General features: G+C 39.5%; 2 protein-coding genes across 2 annotated transcripts in view; one reads left to right on the top strand and one right to left on the bottom strand.

Annotated features, from left to right (window-relative positions):
* Positions 1–16447, top strand: part of LOC139737975 (uncharacterized) — a 48330-nt gene extending 31883 nt beyond the window's left edge. Inside the window, exon 12 of the mRNA XM_071648642.1 lies at positions 16252–16447. Within this exon, the coding sequence (XP_071504743.1) occupies positions 16252–16432 (181 nt within the window). The 3' untranslated portion in view covers positions 16433–16447. The remainder of the gene's footprint in view (positions 1–16251) is intronic.
* LOC139737965 (uncharacterized) lies at positions 7974–10364 on the bottom strand. Its single transcript, XM_071648633.1, has one exon. The coding sequence runs from the start codon at positions 10362–10364 to the stop codon at positions 7974–7976; it is 2391 nt and encodes a 796-aa protein (XP_071504734.1).
* Positions 16448–19471: the final 3024 nt, after the last annotated feature.

Here is a 19471-nt window from a genome sequence, read left to right as displayed (position 1 = left end):
GGGATGCACGAATAGAAATTGCGCAAAAAATGATGAAATGAAAATGAAAATTACTCGACTGGCCGTGCCCGGCCACTAATCTGATATATCTATTAATATCGAATTATACTCGAAGATTATTCCATATCAGTTTTATTTGGAGGAATTAAGTGGAAAAGTGATAAAACCGGCTTTCCGGGAGGGTATGGTTTTAAACACTTTCACATGATACAGCTCTGATTTACACTTTTGCACATATTTCTTGAAGGGATTGGCCTTTGTTTAATGAGCTTTAGCATTAAGTGAGATTTCGTTTCATTTAATAGATAAACCAGCAAAATATAGCCAACATTAAGTTAACGTTCAAAATGAATCTTCAGATTGCTCAGCAAGACGGCGGCATCAAACCCCATCACCAAAGGCACAGATGCACCTGTGGAATTCTTTTGTACATCAATAGAAAAGTGACAACTGTTTGAATGATTACAGCCAGTTGGAACTCCATCTCTTAAACCTCCTTGGTTGTCATTATTCAATATCCAACTTAATGAACAAAAATTTACTACCTGATATAGCAGCTCTGTACAAACTTTCTATCATCTAAATGTAGTTCTTTTAAAGATATAGTACACATTGTATGTGGAAACTAGATATTTTGGTAGAATCAAGTGAACAGTGCCATGAGACTTTCTATCATCTACATGTAGTTCTTTTAAAGATATACATGTAGTACACATTGTATGTGGAAACTAGATATTTTGGTAGAATCGAGTGAACAGTGCCATGAGACTTTCTATCATCTACATGTAGTTCTTTTAAAGATATACATGTAGTACACATTGTATGTGGAAACTAGATATTTTGGTAGAATCGAGTGAACAGTGCCATGAGAAAATACTTGAGAGTCTCTTCAGCCATGAATAATTTAACATCATTCGTTTATTGTCCGGTATCAATTATATCAAAAGTCAAACGCTGTTAGCAGTTGTCACCTACACTGCACACAACACAGATAATGCCCATGATATCCCTTTTACACTCAGTTGCAGTCACTGGTTATGATACTTTCAGCTAAGTGTTGACCTAGACGATATCGTACTCAAAGCATGTGATAATTTAGGGCATTGCCAATCCGCAAGTGTCTCTCGGCCAGCCCTCTATCGGGTGCACTGTGATATAGCTTGAGGGCGGAGTTGAATCCCATCTAGACTGCTTCTTGCTTGTCGGGACAGCTCGCAATACCCTAAAATGTATCAGATACATTGTAGAAACCATGCAAAAGCAATATACGCATATCGCATACTTAGCTAATTTAACATACTAGCCCAATGCTGGGGTAATTTTGAACATTTTCTCAACCAACCAGTGACCAACACATTGCAGCATCACAGCAATGAATGACGTGGAGACTGCAAATCAGTAAAACTGAGAAAATGTGAACTCTCATGTTTTTTTTTAAATGTTATCAAAATTAAAGAGTATAGTAGCACTAACCAAAGTGTGCACATTGATCGCACACATTTATTAGTGTAGATGCCAGCTGGACAACTGGAATCAACAATGCCTCTAAAGTTTCCCCACAGTGCACCTGTGACAGGGCTTAACAATGAGGTCAGGAAATATTTTGCACATTGGCTGTACCATAATGTTATTGATCACTTTTGTTTCTCAGTTCAGCAACAAATTCATATATTAACCCAAACTTTCTACACAACATACATTCAAGTTTCATCGTAGATTCAGAGCACCCTTCGGAAACTGTTCTTGGAATGCCTTGTTTATGCAAATAAATGTAAAAGCACTCCTGTTACATTAGAGCAACTTGTCATATTCTGTCAATTATTTTTCTATCACTAAAATATGGCAGGATTTCAATGTGCAAAACAGTAAGTGGATTATACTGCTGAGAAATTGCCAGATGACTACAAGTGATGGTGTTCCCAAATTTAAAGTATGTATGAGTGGTCACACAAGAGAGATTATTTGCTATTTAAATGAGGATTCTAGTGAAAAAAAATCACTCAAAATACCATTTCATAGGACATCTGTAACTGAATTAGAATCACAAATTTAAATTTCATTTACGAATTCAAATTCCACTCTCGATTTGAATGCTACAAGTAGCACTGACAAAAAAACAAAACAAAAAACAAGCCAAAACCAAACAAACAACCACACTTGAATAACCAGGATTTCCGAGATTCAGAAACTGCATTCAGACGAAGGCAGTTTTGGTCAGAGTAACTTCGGAAGAAGGGTCGGAGGAAACTTGGTCGAAGGAAAGGTCAGAGTAGTGCCCGTCTTAACGAGGTCGTGGTAAATTCCTCAGGTCGGGGGAACTACCATGACCTTTTCCTCCGACGAAGATACTCCTGAGTTTTCTTGGGAGTATCTCGCTAAAAAGAAAGCTTAACAAGAGGATCAATTTTGTCAAAGGAGATGTGTCATCTCAGGTTTAGGTGTATGAAAAGTGGCTGATAGTGATGATCAAGCATTGGAAAACATTTGTTGCTGCTGCCAAGAATTTGAAATTCACTTCTCGAGAGTAGTTTCTTCTTTGTGATTAAAACATTTTGCTATGCCAAAGTTTATCATTCAGACTTAATACCTGGAGCATGAACTGATGCCATCTTTGGTGTCGTGGACACCTACTGGGTTTGGCCTGTACTTCCTACAGGTTGGAATTTCTTGGAGCATTGCAGAGATTTGAAACTACATAAAAAAATCAAGCTCATATTACGTCTTGTACAAAACATGCCACTAGTAATGATCCAAAAAGTAACCAATGTAAAGTATACAATGTTAAAAAAACCCTGTTACATGATAATTTTGTTTCAGGGGATAATTCACATTAAAGAAATCAAATCAAATCTAACAGCAGCATGCTTTAATAGAAAAATATCTTTTGGTAGATGTTTATTAACAAGCAAATGAATTTACCATGAATGAAAAAAGCCAAAAATGGTACTGTTTTCTTGAGGAAGAACTATTACAACTGTAACAGTTCTCAGTTGTACTAAAATCTGGCAGATTCAACTTAGTTACAAACATGTTTTAAGCAAATGGATGATTAATAACAGTAGAGATTTACAGTGTAAGCACAAGAAACTTGATACAATGTATAGCAGTCATTATATAGTTACATAAACATATATAAATGCGGAGAAGATACTTGTATTTCTATACTATATTCTTCACGTCCTTGAGTTCTAAAAGTGTTTTCATGAAAATACTGTATACTATTTTCATGTCATTTTAACATCTCAGTAAGTTTGTAAATAAGGCAAGTTAAATCATATAAGATATGAAGATACACTTAGTAACTCATTGCAAAGTTTCTATAGAGTGTTAGTGAACCGAGCCAGCATGTCACCATAATACACATGAATGTGCTACATTTCAACCTTCATTCATATTTGTTTATTGCACTAAATGTAAACACTAACACTAAAATTGCCTAGTTGTGACAAAAGGCAGCAAGTGATATGAGTCTTAAATGTTCATAGATAAGACCTAGCATGTTCTAATAGATGCCAGGCAGTGGGCAGAAGCACTCATCTCACTATGACTGAGATATATCCAAGTCACGATGCCATAATGTTGCACTGTCTTCAGTGCAATTCTCGCTATCGCCAATGACGTAAAAAGTACCCGGATGTGGCTTTTTCGTCAAGATTTAGTGCACTTGGTAGCAAGGGCACTTCCGGCACGGGGCATAATTTGCACAACGCTAGCGTGCGCGTACGTGTACCTTACCTATAGCGCAGCGCCGACCACGGATACTAGTACAGTAGGCCGCTGTACCGCCCGAGCCAGCGAGTGGCCAGGCCTGTCATACTCGTACACTGTAGTCCCCGCCGGCGGCCGGCCTTGCATTAGCATGCACCACTCTGCACGCAGCGCATAAGCTAACACATACCGGCACAGCGTACTGCTTGATCATGCGATCGATGTGCACATCACAGATCAGTCATCTCTGCATACGCTGAAAATATGCTGGAAAATATTCACCCACCTGGATATACGTACAGTATATCGTCATGGAATGCCCATCTTTTTTCTTTATTTTTTGTTCTCTGTCGAAATGTCGCGAACACAATCGGGAATGAACAGTGATCTCGAACTTATCCTGTCTCCGAAGCAATTTCTTCCAAGTAAGTACGTACAATGTATGTACGTAGGCACTACTAGTAGGCCTACAGTACCCACTGAGCTAAAACTAGTTCGGTGCTAGTACCTAGTGCTACTACCACTACTAGTAAGTCGCGCGTGCACGTACTGCGCTGTGGAGTCACCCGCAAACTTCAACCACGCTGCCACGTCACGTCTCGCATGCCAGTAAGGGTCCTATTTCTGCAGATTTTTTTCATTTATTGTCGTGCGAACAACACATGGCAGCTTCGCAGCAACAACCAATAGTTGTATTAACAGCAATTTCTTAAGAATGGAGAAATTTCAAATCATATTAAAGCTGTAATTCAAGTTGAGAAAACCGGAAGTACACGTAGAATACAGTCGGTTGTGTGTATAAATAGCATTAGTCACGTATCACGCGCGTACGAACGGAAGTGACTTTGCAACCGGACTATCCCATAATGCACCGTAAATGACGCTTAAATCAACATCCGGGTACTTTTTACGTCATTGGCGATAGCGAGAATTGCAAACAACAGATACTCTTGGATCATTTACAGAAATAGTGCTTTGATCCCTTGCTTTCTTTTGCCCAAGTGGGCCATTACAGTCCTAGTGCTTTTCATCCCATCTTAAGAAGGGATTTTGGAGTTTCTAATCTATGTGTTTATCGATGAATGAAATAACCACAAATGGACCTACATATGGTAGGTCCATGGTTGGAAGCTCAACCTTGCCCTGGTTCCATTCAGATATCATCAACAAAGTGTTGAAAATCGTGACTTTGCTCTTTATTACATGCCAAATCCCTTCTGATTTCCTTGAGTTTATGACAAAAAAAAAGAAAGTTATCCACACTCCACCCAACCAGGAGAGAAAAAAAAAACAACCAACAACAATAACAACAACAACAACAACAAAAACTCCCAAGCAGGCAAGCATAAAGACATTTTTGTGTGGCCTGAAGGTTGACAGCTCAACCCTGTAAATCCGTGAAGGTATGCCTATTAGGCATGCCTTACCTTACTCATGAAGCGTTCCACTTCTGGGCATTGATCAATAAAAGTAGAGTTTTGTGCACTCCAGTGAAACGAATAAACAGATATCACATCAAAACAAACAAAATCAGTAAATGTTTTATAAACTCTGTGACTGATGCACAGCATACACTTTAGCTCTTACTTGTACGTTTTTGATTGTGAAGAGACAATATTTTAGTAATTATGTAAAGAAAAAAATTAGACGTGATTACTTGACATCTTTCATGGAGCTCAAGCTTGAGATGGCTGCATGACTCCATTATCCCATTGAACATTGCAGCTGCTTGTACCTCATGTGTATCAAGTTTGCGACTTTAGTCCTAAAACAAAGCTACATCACATTTTGCAGGATTGAAACCACGACGAAAATTGGTAGAAAAGTGGGTGACAGACTACAATAAGAGTAAAGGTAATCACTATCATGCATGCATACAGTGGTATGTTACATTATATTCCACATACTAAGAATCTTGCTATAGGATTGGTCAAGAGCTGATCACATGATAAAGTGAAGTTTTGCCCATCACATCACCGGAGAAGAAAAGTTCGTCATTCTCTATGATGATAGTCATTTTGTTTCACTGATCTCTTAGTTCACTCAGTCCTAATGCGTGATATAACTTACAATTTTGAGTACGCGCGAAATGAAAGTGCGTTGCACTATGGTCTATCATTTGACCTTGGTCAAGTGATAGACCACAGTGCAACGCACTTTTATTTCGGTGCCATGCGCGGGGTGCGGAGCAAATTTTTTGTTTTGTCATCTACGCGCATACGTCATAAAGTAAACTAGGTAGCCTGAGCCCTGAGGATACCTAAAGACAGCTAAAACGGTTTCAGATGTGGAATAAAATGGGAATATCTAGAACCCTAGATGTGGAATATAAAGCAAATAATCAACTTTTAGTTTCAGGCAATGAGACAAGCTATCACTTCCTGGGCGATCTGAATGTGTGCGCTATCTTTCCCCAGCTGCGCTTCGGAAAGAGCTCTACATCCAGATCGCCTCGAAAGTGATAGTTTGTCCCATCACCTTCACCAACGGTGATTATTTGCTTAATAGATGCTCCGTGGGTGCTTGCTGCATGCACTCCACTGTACTGAGGCATTACCTGGTACTGGAACCTACACAAGTGAACACCGAAAATGTGTTCTTGCTTGACTTCCACATGTTTCATGTGGATGCACAAGATACCCTCATTCATTTGCATAAAGCGTTCGACTATCATATGGACCTTGCTGCTAGTGACGAGATGTGTACATTAATTTGCGATAGGGAGATGAGAGTTCAGAAGTAAGGAATAAAAAAAAAATACCGCTTGTATCAGTCAACAACATTACCATAGCATTTTATTATTGGAGAAGATGGAAAACCCAACTCAGGATGTTTATGAGGGAAAGGTGTGTGGTAAATTTGATACCTTACACTGTATTCCCAACAGGTTAGAAATATGGACATGCTCGTCTTGATATTTATCAGTGTATATAAAAGATGTGTATATGATGATACCAGCTAAGTAAAAATCATCACTTATGAAACATACTGAAGCGCTGTCATATGTTTTATATTATGCTACACATTTCTTTGACAATCATAAGAACACAATTATAAAATAATCAATGATTCATCAACTTGTCATAAAACCTTCCCATTTCAAATTGAATATTGTTGGTTTGTATTTTGGTCCTGTACACCTCTTTGTCTTTTCTTTTTTGGTGAAATAATGAAGTTGACTGAGCTCCCAGTCCCTGTCAATTTGCACCAGTAGTGATTTTATATTTTCCTTTTCATATTTTTGCATCATCGAATGGTAGATAGCAAACTAAAACAAGTTGTTAGTAAGTTGTTACATGATGACATTTCCCAAGTACAACGTCATATTCAAAGTTAATTCACTTTTTTACCCTCAACAATAATCACCAAATATCCTTGCCTGTGTGGATGAACTAATATATATTGTCAAATCAATATATATAAATGAGTTTACATGTGTGGATAAAAATTTGTACTATGGTAGTATAAATGTGAATATTTTTGCAGGAGTACTTTTTCATGCTCAGTCAGGTAAGATGAAGTTTGCGTGTTTGTCAGAATTCTGCAGAATCAAGACATTAACTGCTTGAACATTGGCAAGCAAAATCATTTGCCTGCTTTTACTTTCAGGCTAGTTTCTGGTTGTGTAGAATGCCCAGAAATTTCCACACTGAAAATTTCCACTTTTACAGTATGTGAAAACAACACCATGATGATATAATGCCTGTATGACAACATTGAAATTCTTTTAAATGTATGATAATTGATATATACTTATGTGAATAAATCTTATGAATGTAGCAGTGAGTATACACGTAAGCAAGGGAAGAGCAATGCCATAAACATTGCACTCAGATAGTCTCACTCTTGAATTGTTTCATAGACCACAATGTCTTTCACATTCATTTCGCTGTCCTGCAAAGAAAGAGTTAGTAAAAAAAAAATAGTTTGCATTAGTTTGCTGCAATCTTGAGTTGAATAATACCTTAAGAATTTACAGTAAGCATGATTAGAACTTGCAAGAACTTGGCTGTATAATGAGCATAAGTATTATTACAGGGGAACTTCATGTATGGAGCTGTTAGGTCCACTAAAATTTCCTTGTTTTATCAGATATTGTTATATGACGGACAAAAAACAAAAGAATATAAAAGGAATGGGACTGGCAAGAGGACCTTGGTATACCAAGTATCTCGCTATATCCAATCTCGTAACGATGTTCCACTGTAAGAAGTGCAATAATTCAGTATTCAGTTTCAGTATAGTTACTAGATTAATAGACCAAATTACACAACTTCTACTTCAAAACTTTCCAATACATCTCCATTTTGTGATGGAGGAATTCCAATGTTGGTCATTTCGATTTCATCGCTTTCAGTACTGTCTTCTGAACTAAGGGATTGTTTAGTTTTCTTCACCTTTGAGGGGTCGTCCTTTTGTTCCTTGGTCACTGCCAAGTTCTCTTCATCAGGTGGTGTCGTACTGGTGGATTTCAGGGATGCTGTTGAGTCTGTTGCATTTAGTTCCTCCTGAGTATCAACCCCACTGTCACTGTACCCTGGGGGAGGCTCCACAAGGTCAGAATGGACATCTGCCGAGTGCTCAACTCTGCCTGGTTGGGTATGTTGGTTTGCGGTGCCATTTGGCAATGGATGGCTGACATACTCATTTTCGCTGGTGTCTGCGGGATGGATGGCCAGGTTTGTGTAGCTCTTGTCTTCCATGTCAACCTTACTATGAGGAGGAGAAGAAGCAGGGTAGGGTACCTCTGCATTGCTAACAAGGATGTCATTGTCAATGCCATCTTCAGGAATGTCAGCAAAGGTAGCGGTATCCCTTGTGTTCTTGAAGTCGTAATGCTTGTACCTCCTAGGCTTTCTGCAATGCCAGAGGATGAGGAAGATGGTACCCATCAAAAATAGGGTTCCCAGGAGACAGGCCAGGGCTGTTCCTATGAGCTCATTCCTATGCTTTGTGCGAAGTGCAGTCAGAGACAGGTCTTCTCCTTGCGTCATGATCTCCCTGCACTGCTCCTTAGGTGTCACTAGAGGGCAGTTTTCCAGGAGGTAGGAGGCGCAGACTGTGTAGCCTGTGCCTGGAAGCAGATTCCTTATCTGGTAAGTTGCATCTGTCCAATTTACATAGTAGGAACTTGTCTGCACATCACCAAAGATATGTACTTGGACAATGTAACCATTCAGCTCTTCTTGCCCATTGTAAGGAGTCCACGACACACTAATGCTGTTGTCTGTCACATCTGTAGACCATATTTGCAGAAAGGCGTTTGTGCAAGTTATTCGATTCACTACAACAATTGGTGTAGCTGTGGTTTGTGTGATCTGTGTGCCCGGCTGGGGAGGTGTTTGTGTTGCAGTTGGAGTAGGCAAGCCCTGAACAATGACTTGAAATCGTGAAGATGCTTGGCCACGTGCATTGACTGCAGAGCAGTTGTAGATACCAACGGAATCTTCCCTTGCAAACTGAATTACCAGCACAGTCCCAAATACTGCAGTGTAGGTATTATTCGCGTTGGAAGTAGAAGACACCATGCGTCCATCTGGTGTGTACCACTGGATTGTTGGAGCTGGGTCACCAATGGCTTGGCACTGAAAGGTAGCTCTGTCTCCGTAATCAAGTATGGTGTGAGAGGGAGCCACTGTAATGATTGGTTCACAAGCAAAGTCGCGAAGTGCTAAGCCATACACAACTTGTCCCTGGTGGCGCCGTGGGGTTGCACAATACCAGTTTGTGCTGTAGTAATTAATTTCAGACTGGCGGAGCCATTGGATGAAAGGTTGCATTGGGCAACTGCAGTTCCATTCGTTGCCAGTAAGGATGAGAGTGTCCAAACTTGTTAAGGCTTGAAATACTGCTGGTGACAATGTTTGGAAGAAATTATAGGAAAGGTCAATTGATGTCACGTCATAAAGTCCCTCAAATGCATCTTCTTCAAGCGAGTTCAATGCCATGTTGTTTAGGTATAGCAAGCTCAGTGAACCAAGGGTGGCAAATGCCCGGGGTGGAACTAGTGGTATGGGATTCATGGAAAGATCTAGAGTCCTCAAGTTTGTCAAGTTTTGTATTGAGGCAACGGGAATGGCAACCTGTTGGCCCTGTTTCATGTGTAGGGAAACAAGACTGGGTAACCCACTGAAGGTCTCATTGTCTATCTGAAACAGTGGGTTGTTGCTTAAGTCCAATACTTGGAGACTAGGTGTGTTCTCAAAGGCACCCTTTGGAAGACTTTGCAGCAGGTTCCTGGCAAGGTTCAACTCTCGAAGACTAGCCAGTCCTGTAAACATGTCAGGTGACAAGATCGACAGGTGGTTGACCTGTAGAGTCAGGATGCGCAGGTTTTCCAAGCCATTGAATGCTCCTGGGCTGATTTCACTGATTTGGCAGGAAGTAAGGTCGAGGGAGACCAGATCGCTGAGCCCCTTGAAGGAGTCTGCTGGAAGGTTCATCAGGGCAATGTTAGTGAGGGTAAGAGTGGTGGTGTAGGATGGGAAGCTGGCTGGGAGGCTTGAGAAGCTATCGGACTGACACCTAACCACTCGCGTCATGTAGTTGCAGTGACAGCCAGGTGGACATGGTGAGGCAGTTGTGCTAGGATTCTGGGCCAGGGCCAGCCCAGTGCAGAGAAGGATGATGAGGAGCTTCAGAGCTGGTGGAGACATCATGATGGGATGCTTAGACAGTTCCTTGGTGATTCAGAAGTGAAGCAGTGTGACTGTCATTCAGCAACTTTTTTCCCCTGCAGGGACAAGAAAGTGAAGTTTGCCATGTTTATCTAAATCATAAACAGCTATATGGACAGTAGAGTAAAAACAAAGTGCACTTTTGTGGAAACATCTTACATTACAATATTCAGACATGCTTTTAAAATGATTACAATGATGAATTTGCTCTAATAAAGACACTAAACAGTAGATTGAATATCAGCAGTTTTTTTTTTTTTTTCTGTAGACACGTTTCATCAATTTATTATTTCAGAATGCAAATACTGTGACCCTTGGAAGGTGTTGCCGGATCATACAGGATGATACAGCATTCACAATGCTTCCAAAGTATGCAGCCCTCCATACTTCAACCCTACACCGTTGTTTTGGGTTTTTTTTTTTTTGCAAGACACCCATTCACCTTTCTTGTACCACACGCTGTGCATCGATTGAGGGTCTGTTGTTGTGGTTGGATACTTGTGAAATACAATCAATTGATAGGTGTCATGCCGCGTGGGAAAATCAAAATGGATTAATAATAGCTGCAGCAGAAAAAAAAAATGTTTTTGTGGAATCTTGTAGGTTTCCCTTTGACCCATACAAATGTCTTCGATAAATCCTGCATTTGAATTTTAATAAAAAAGAGTAAATATTGTCTGTCCTGTTAAATGATTGTATGAAAGTACAATGTGAAAGCTTAGCAATGATGACGTGTAAGGGGAGGGTTTTTTGCAAGTTGGTAAATTAAACCAGAATATCATTTGTATATTAAAGTTTTGAATGACTTGATTTATTTGCATTTTATAGTGGTTGTGGCTTGTATAATTTTAGTGAAAGCTTGAGATAAAAACATCAAAATTCCTTGACAATCCTGAGTCATGTCCAGTTTTATTGAAACTTCCTCTGCTTTCTTCGCTCGATTTTTAAAGATGTACTGAAGTAAATTTGAACATTTTTATCCTGTACATGTGTGTGATAAATGGTCAGGTACATAAGTGAAACATTTGCCAGTATTGTAGATTCATACAAATTCCACAGTTTCTTTGTAATGTTACTCTCTCTAAAGATCTCTTGCTCATTCTGTATCATTAATGAACACCAAGTGAAAAAGAAGGAACTAGCCTGGGATTTGAACTCGCTTCACCTACTACTTAAGGGCAGCGGTACTACCACTGAACTGAAGCCAGTTTACTGTAAAAGTGAAAATTTTCGCGGTGTTGAAATTTTCGCGCATTTCACGCAACCAGAAACTAGCGTGAAAATAAAAGCGCACGAATATTTTTGCTTGTCATATGTTCCAGTAGTTGATGTTTTGATTCCGCGGAATTAAAAACACGCGAAACTTTTCTAACCCCGCCGAGTGCGAAAAATTAGTCGCGCGAAAATATCCACTTTTACAGTATACAGTAGCAGTGACCCACTGGATGTTGTAGCAAATACCCAATGCCTCACCTCACCTCTCATTCTCCCTTTATTAGGTTTATCCATGATTTATCATACTATCTCTGGAAGAAATTAATTCCCTTTATTCACAACCAAGCAAATTCTTTCTTCCTTGTGAGTCATATGCTGAAGGAGAGCCAAGTGATACAACAATCATGTAATATTTCATGAAGTTTTCATACTATTTATCTGTAAATATCAGTCGATGACATCATGTTACTCCGGTCAACATATGATCTGCACATGTGAACACTAAATTCTGATTGTAATATAACATTTATATGAGTACACTGTATGTAGTCAAATATGAACTATAATTATATTAAAGTGTTTTACTCCCACAAAAACTTTGAGCTTTCTCAAAATGAGAGTGTAAAGATAATGTTAAGTCTCTTTTCAATGTGATTTCTTTAAAATTTGCACATTAGGTTTATTTAAATTTTCTTTCTTCTTACCATTTTGAAAATTTAGGCTTGGTGAGGGGACATGCAAATTGGCAAAATACTTGGATTTTTCGTTTTCCATTTCCATTTCAGCCTTTTGTGAATGAATCTTTTGATTTGGAAGACCAATGTTAGACAGGACAGCAATATATTTTTAATTCACTCTATCGTACAGTATTAAGGAATATGGAATGTGTATACTTACGCATAAATTGGGTACCTAGTTATAGTCCCGATTCCAGTGGAATACAGTTGCACATCCCAAAATTACAGCCAAAAAGGAATGTATGAATATATATCACAGTACTCCCAGTGTGGTGTCTGGATCCAATGCAAATGGAGGCAAGCCTGTGGTAGCTGATTCCACCTGCTCCTCTTTTGATGCTGTACGTAGCGGAAATACAGTTTACACACAAACAATGTGTGGTCTCTGCTCGCTCTACTCTCCTCTCTTTCTGCGACAGGTGTCCATCAAGGATGACATGTCCAATATCACTATCAGATTATATTAAACACTGTGAGGGTTTATCGGAGATGGAGTGTCCTGAACTAAGTTGATTACATTTGTTGTCCTTAGAGCCGGTCATAAGGAAAAAGTCGGCAGGATTTGAAATGTGAATCAAATGTCAGCTCCACTCGAGAGCAGTTATAAGCATCACCTTAGGAATTTCAGTCTCTACCAGTAGTCAGTCAGAGATAACAATCAAAGTACTAAATGGCTTAATATCACACTCCCACAATGGGTATAAAGCACTATACCCTAACCAGACTCTCTAAATCTCTTTTGCCTATAATAGAATTCAGTTCTCAGTCAGTCTTTACAGACGCACCTCCCAGAAGAAAACCCTGCATTCCTTTCAACTCCATTGTGTGCTACACTTCACCAAATTTGCATTATAGCACCCTAAGTTTCATAGAAAGAAAACGATTGAAAGCCTTCCTCCCCATCAATACTCCAAGATGCACTGATGCGTGTATGGTCCTGCGGGCAGCCACTCCTTACGCTTTCTTTGCTGGGCACAGCTGTCTGATACCCCTTTCACACTGAGCAAATTTCACCCGGACAAACCTGGGAGATCTCATAGTAAAGGTCTTGCCGATGAAATTTGGGGTAAAATACTGGTTGACTTTTAGGAAATTTTACCCTTGAACCATTCCTGCTAAACTCCTAAGTGTCTCCTGGAACTCCAGGGTGATGCTGAAGTGTGAAAGACATTGCAGGTAAACTCATAGGTGAGAAGTTAAGGTCAGTATGCTAACAATGTCTTTGAGCTGGTGCAGGCATGTACGCCATCACTCATACTTCCACTGTAGAAGGGCGGACGAGAGAAATTCTATCCGGAACTCATGCAATTTTGTTTTAAAGAAATTTTTTCACGAATGTTCCACTTTGATTCCCTGTTCGATCACCGGATGATTCCCTGTTGAATCACCCTGATGACTCCCCAGAGTGACCAGTGTGAATGAACGAAGTGTCATTGAACACAGATTACCTTATCCCCTAATCCCTTTTTGTGTCACCATGGCCTTTCTGTTGTGCTGAGGCATGTCTGAGAAGGCCTGCTAACTTTTAGATGAGGTCAGGATTGGATAAGACCACTGAATGCTGCAGAAAAAGCTTGGCAAGTTAAACTGTGCTTGGGCAGATAAAGGGTTAAACCAAGGAAGTGGCTTTTCCACCTCCTTGGTTAAACATCTAACCATTTGGTGCTTTGGTATGGCTCTGCCAATGGAAATTTGATGTTTCCCCAGCTGTCCCTGTGTGTTAGACTTACATTGTTATATTGGAACAATACAACACCAACCCTAAACACAAATGTTTGAATTTGTCATTATGTGAACATGCAATGAGTGTCTCAATGGTCTGCTTGCTATAGGCTCTATCGACTGTAGAGTTATGAAAGCATGAATGGGTACTTGAGCATCAATAAATTTCAGAAGGTAAAAACTTAGCGCATTATCAAACTTTCCATTACTGGTTTTGAGATTAAAGAGTTGAATGATCACTTGAAACAGGATTTGAAATGTTAAACAGTTTGACAAGTAGTTAAAGAGATGGTACAGTAATGGTGGAGATGAGAATTGGGCTTTTAAGTTTTTGCAAGATACCAAGAAAACACTTATGAAATAATACCGGGCATACCATTTTAAGAGGAATTCAAAGTTTATCTGATGAAAATCGGGTTTGGAATGACTGAAACATCCAAAAACAAAGTAAAACAAAGCAATCGTAAGAAAGTGTGGGTCCCACACTTTATTAGAATCGCTCTGTTTTGGATATCTCAGCCATTTCAAAACCAATTTTCATCACTATAAATGTTGAATTCCTCATGAAATCATATGCTCTTTCATATTTCATAAGAGGTTTCTCATTATCTCATAAAAAAAATGTTAGAAACCTGAAATTAGGTCTCAACCAAAACTATACGATCCCTTTAAGAGTTTCTTACGGATTTGTGGCTGTCAGTAAGCCAGGAAACAAAATTTGACCCAATTGGATACCTGCTCTTCTGTTGACTGAATATTATGTGTTCAGTACTCACTGTTGGCCATATTCAGCAGAATCTGACCAGTTGGCCGATATGTGAACAACTCTTTTGGTTGTCATGGACATCCACCTGCCTTGTTCCGTTCTTCGACATTGCAAAATATCTGTCATTGTTAAGACTATCACACATGGTAACAATGGGTCCGCTTGTGATTTGTGGGTGAACGAATGCAAACTCCCCCCCCCCCCCCCTTCAATAGTGGTGATTCACTATCTATGCTGTGAAATGCAGAGACTCCAACCCCAAGCACCTTCTGATCTGGAGATTCTCCCGCCTTAAACCCCTAGCAAACGGGAGACTCCAAATTTATGTGTGCGAAGCGCGAAGTTCCTAGGGTTATAGATGCTCTCCAGGGTGCTATCTAAAGCTTATTTTTTCAACAAACGATAGCAATAAGTAAGAAATCTTTTCAAACAGGAGACATTGAGCCAGGGCGGGAGAAATTAAATCTCAAGCGGGAGAACGGGAGATTTTGCAAAAATGGGCTTTCGGCTGGAGATCTCTCGTCGAAAACGGGAGAGTTGGAGTCTCTGGAAATGTTTTTTCCTGATACTGCCATTTCATGCTCAATTATGAGGATCTCATATTAGATATATCATTTAAACCAGAGAAAAATACTTTCCATCTTTGAATCATGGATATACCAAATAAAGCGAGTATTGGAACCACAGCAGCAGAGATGCCAATGTCAGAGAGCAACAAGGTGTGAGATTTTGTGGCCCAAGGGAACAAAGTGACCAAAAAGGGGGGGGGGGGGGGGAGGGGTTGTCGGAGGCGGGTTTCCCCCTCAGCAACAATAAGGTGCTTTAACATAAAAGCTGTAAATTGTGCCATTTAGTGAACACATTACCGGTACATGATATTTTGACATATTCTGATGAGTATAAAGATTTTCCCAAATGCAACTTAGGGGCTTTGAAATCCATTTGTTCTTTGCTTATTTTTATTTATTTATTTATTTATTTACTTTTTTTTTTGATTGGGGGTCGTTTTTTTCCCTTGAGGTTTTCAAAAGAGCTTATTAGGCATCTGAGCATGAGAAAAACCCCTTACAAGTGAGACTTGGTAGGTCTGCCACAGACATACATGCTTACTTAATTTGATGCAGACCTGCCTTTTACGAACCACACAGGTTCCAACATTTTCATGACAGGATTGGGTCCATGTATGTAGTCCACAAGACAGCATCTTTTGCTATTCTTCTTGCCTCTTGTTACATCAGGCCATCATTCTCTGGTGCTCAAACAGGAGAGAGGTGTCACCGTGTGATGATATTCGGAAGTCTCTACAAGTGCTTCTCTGCCTGTGTGTCAGCTAATGAGTTGATTACAGTATCCAAAAGGATGCAGCATGTCACATTTACATTTATGTTAAGCTATCCTGTGGCTCTGTTTTTTCTTTTCTTTGCAGGTATAGACGGTATCCAGATTGCCACAAATACCTTGGGGAACTCTTCAGGCACAAGGCTGACGTTCAGGATATGGACATCTCACCGTATGACGAGTGTATCCTTTTAGACTATAAATCACAATTTCACCATGTTCCCTGTGATGGCCATTTTAATCAATTGCCATGTTTCAGGCCACTGTGAATGAATCAATATGAACGTGAGACAATGGGGGTTCCTGTCTATAGATAAAGTGGTACATCTTCTGAAGATCATGAGGCAACTTTCCAAGTTGCCAGTTTTCAAGCTTGTCACTGTCTTTTAAAAGTGCTTAATGCATAGTAATGGACCATTTGTTTTTTTTTTTTTAGAAGGGTAGGGTAACATGAGGAGGTTGGGTAGATTGGTGCATGGATATTTTGTTGTCATTGAAAAAACAAACAAACAAATAATAAAAGAGTAAATGTGCTTCAATATTAGCTTTGCAAGAACTATTGTGTTAGGATGTATTCAAAGACCTCTGAACTCTATAGTGCTATTACGAGGCTTGTTTCTCTACATAGCAGTATGCTTGTGTATACTGTATAGACAATGATGGAGTAAAAACATGACATAGAAGACAAATACCAAACCAGCAAGCTACATTGTTCCATTTATATAGCATTTTCTCACAAGAAGAAATTAGAGCTATGTTTTTGGCCTTTTCAAGAATGTTGCATTTGTTTCTTTGCTTGCTTTTTCACTGGCAGCAGAGTGAATAGAGCATAGAATGTCAATGAAAGAGGTTTACTGGTAAACATTTTCTTTCCATTAGAATAATGATATCTCAACTTGCATCTTGTTTTAAAAGTGCAGTAAGAAAGGGCCAGTATGCAATGAGTTAACTTATGCTTCCTTCACTGACATTTTTTATCCAGACTTAGTAACTGCCTCAAAGGATCGATCTGTGGGCGTGGTCAGACTAGGCCTGCCCAATCACGGCGGGACAGAATACAGTGAGCTCACGTGATTGGCCGATGAGGCTGTCCTACTGCGTAGCATTCCCCCTTTTTGTTTTGTATACATCTGTACATAACATTCTGTAGCTACAGCAGATGGAGGGATGCAAGACTGGTTTCGCGGGGTCTTCATCTCTTAGTGTCGTAGTCTTAATCCTACCTCTTCTTTTTCCTCCTTTCGTACAACTCAGAGGCGACAGTAAACAGGTTGACCAGCTCAGATGGGAAAACAAGTACAGTTTGTATTTTTTCACATATACCTCGTCGAGTGAACAGAATCTATGTCACAGTTCAGCTGTTGCGAGCAAATGACGTATGATGGATGGGTCTGCTTATGTGTACAGAAATTCTATGTCTTGAATTGTGGAAAGAGACAGCTATGCTTACCTTGCTGCCTAATAGTTGCTTGCACGACTTACTAAGCCGTTAAGAAAGCGGAATAGGAAGAGAAGGATGATTAGTGAACCACACAGCTCTGTCATGGCTTGCTTGATACCATGCTCAAAAGTGAAAGTGGTTGTTTGATATGTTAAAAAAAAGAGAAAAAAAGAAGGAAAAAAAAAGAAGAACCCAGAGCTGACCCTCATAGGTGGCATCTTGATAAAAAGTTTGTTTGTCTGTTTTCGTGTCATTTTCTAAAAATACTTCTCTCAGACTTGTAATGAACAGAAGGGAAGCCAAAGACACTCCTTTGTCAATTCCTCTAGTGAGAAATGAATGGAATCATATCAAATGTTTTTTTATGCCTTGATGATTGGTATTGTGCAAGAGTATACATATTGTATATTGGAATGAGTGTTGCACAACTGCCAAGTTCATCTCACTAATTGTGCTTGAAACTTCCTGAAATCATCAATATTTCCCTATGTCTGGATAATAGAATGTTAAAATCATCCTGGTTCAGGGATCAAATACATGTAACATGTAAGTGTCTCCAGGATTCGCTCTTTGTAATCTCCCTGATGTGGATATTGGTTGGCAGCCTCGATAATGTCAAAGGAAAAAAGGTCTACATACCTGTGTGTGTGTGTGTGTGTGTGTGTGGGAGGGAGTGGGGGTGGGGAGGGAGTGTGCTGTCAGCACCCTTTTGAAGTAACTGTGATACTTCATGTGCAGAAGCCCCAATGCCACCATCATTATGACTGATGGGAAACAATTATGTGTATAGTGCCAATTAGGGAACTGTTACATATCTACATTTTATTTTTTTTTTTATGCCTCCGCCAACGAAGTGGCTGGAGGCATTATGTTTTCAGGTCGTCCGTCCGTCCGTCCGTCCGTCCGTCCGTCCCGTTTTGTTTTTGTCGATATCTCAAGAACCGTGTGGTGGTTTTACATCAAACTTGGTATGAGGGTATATCCTGGGGGGATAATACTTTGTTTGGATTTTAGGGTCATGGGGTCAAAGGTCAAAGGTCACAGGTTATTTTGTGAAAAAAAGTTTAAAAATTCATGTTTCATGTTTCATCTCGCAAATGGTTCAAGGTATCTTCATGGAACTTAGTATATATGCTTGTTCCAATGGGCAGTGATTATCTAGGGAAGTTGGGGTCATGGTTCAAAGGTCAGGGGGTCAAAGGTCAAGGTCAACTCCTCAAAATATCACTACTTTCCTTATATTTATGCAATGCCTGAAGGTTTTTTTTTTAAAAAACTTGATGTATGCATGTATTACCCAATATATATTCTGTGGGAAGTTTCTTGCCAAAAGGTCAAAGGTCAAAAGGTCAAAAAGTCAAAGGTATACATGTATTACCCAATATATATTCTGTGGGAAGTTTCTTGCCCAAAGGTCAAAGGTCAAGTGAAAGTGCTGAATTGCACAAGATTTTTCTCCATATATCTCAAAAGTAACTCAAGGTATCATCATGAAACTTACATATTTATGCATGTTCAACCTCACAGTGATTCTCTTTGGAACTGTGAGGTCAAAGGTCAAAGGCCAGGTTAGATAATGCTATTTTCCCATTTGATACTGAAATTATACTTTTTCTCAATACCTTGAAAATTACTCAATGCATAAACTTATAAAAGGGTCAAAAGTCAAGTAAAAATCATCAGTTCCCCAAATACCTGCACTCTGACATTTTAATCATTCATCCAATTGAACCTAGTTCTAGGAAAGTGAACATTCAGCACATTTGTGTCAAACCTGTCATTTTAATATTTTGCCAATTGTGTGAAACTGTCATCACACATTGTCAAGACATTGTACTATAGACCTATTAGGAGAACCATGCATTAT

This window comes from Diadema antillarum, unplaced genomic scaffold (assembly GCF_040938485.1).
Source record: "Diadema antillarum isolate AM-2024a unplaced genomic scaffold, OU_Dant_1.0 seq00000717_RagTag, whole genome shotgun sequence".
NCBI classification, from domain to species: Eukaryota; Metazoa; Echinodermata; class Echinoidea; order Diadematoida; family Diadematidae; genus Diadema; species Diadema antillarum.
Note: the sequence above shows the minus strand (reverse complement) of the source record. Positions and strands in the feature narration are given on the sequence as shown.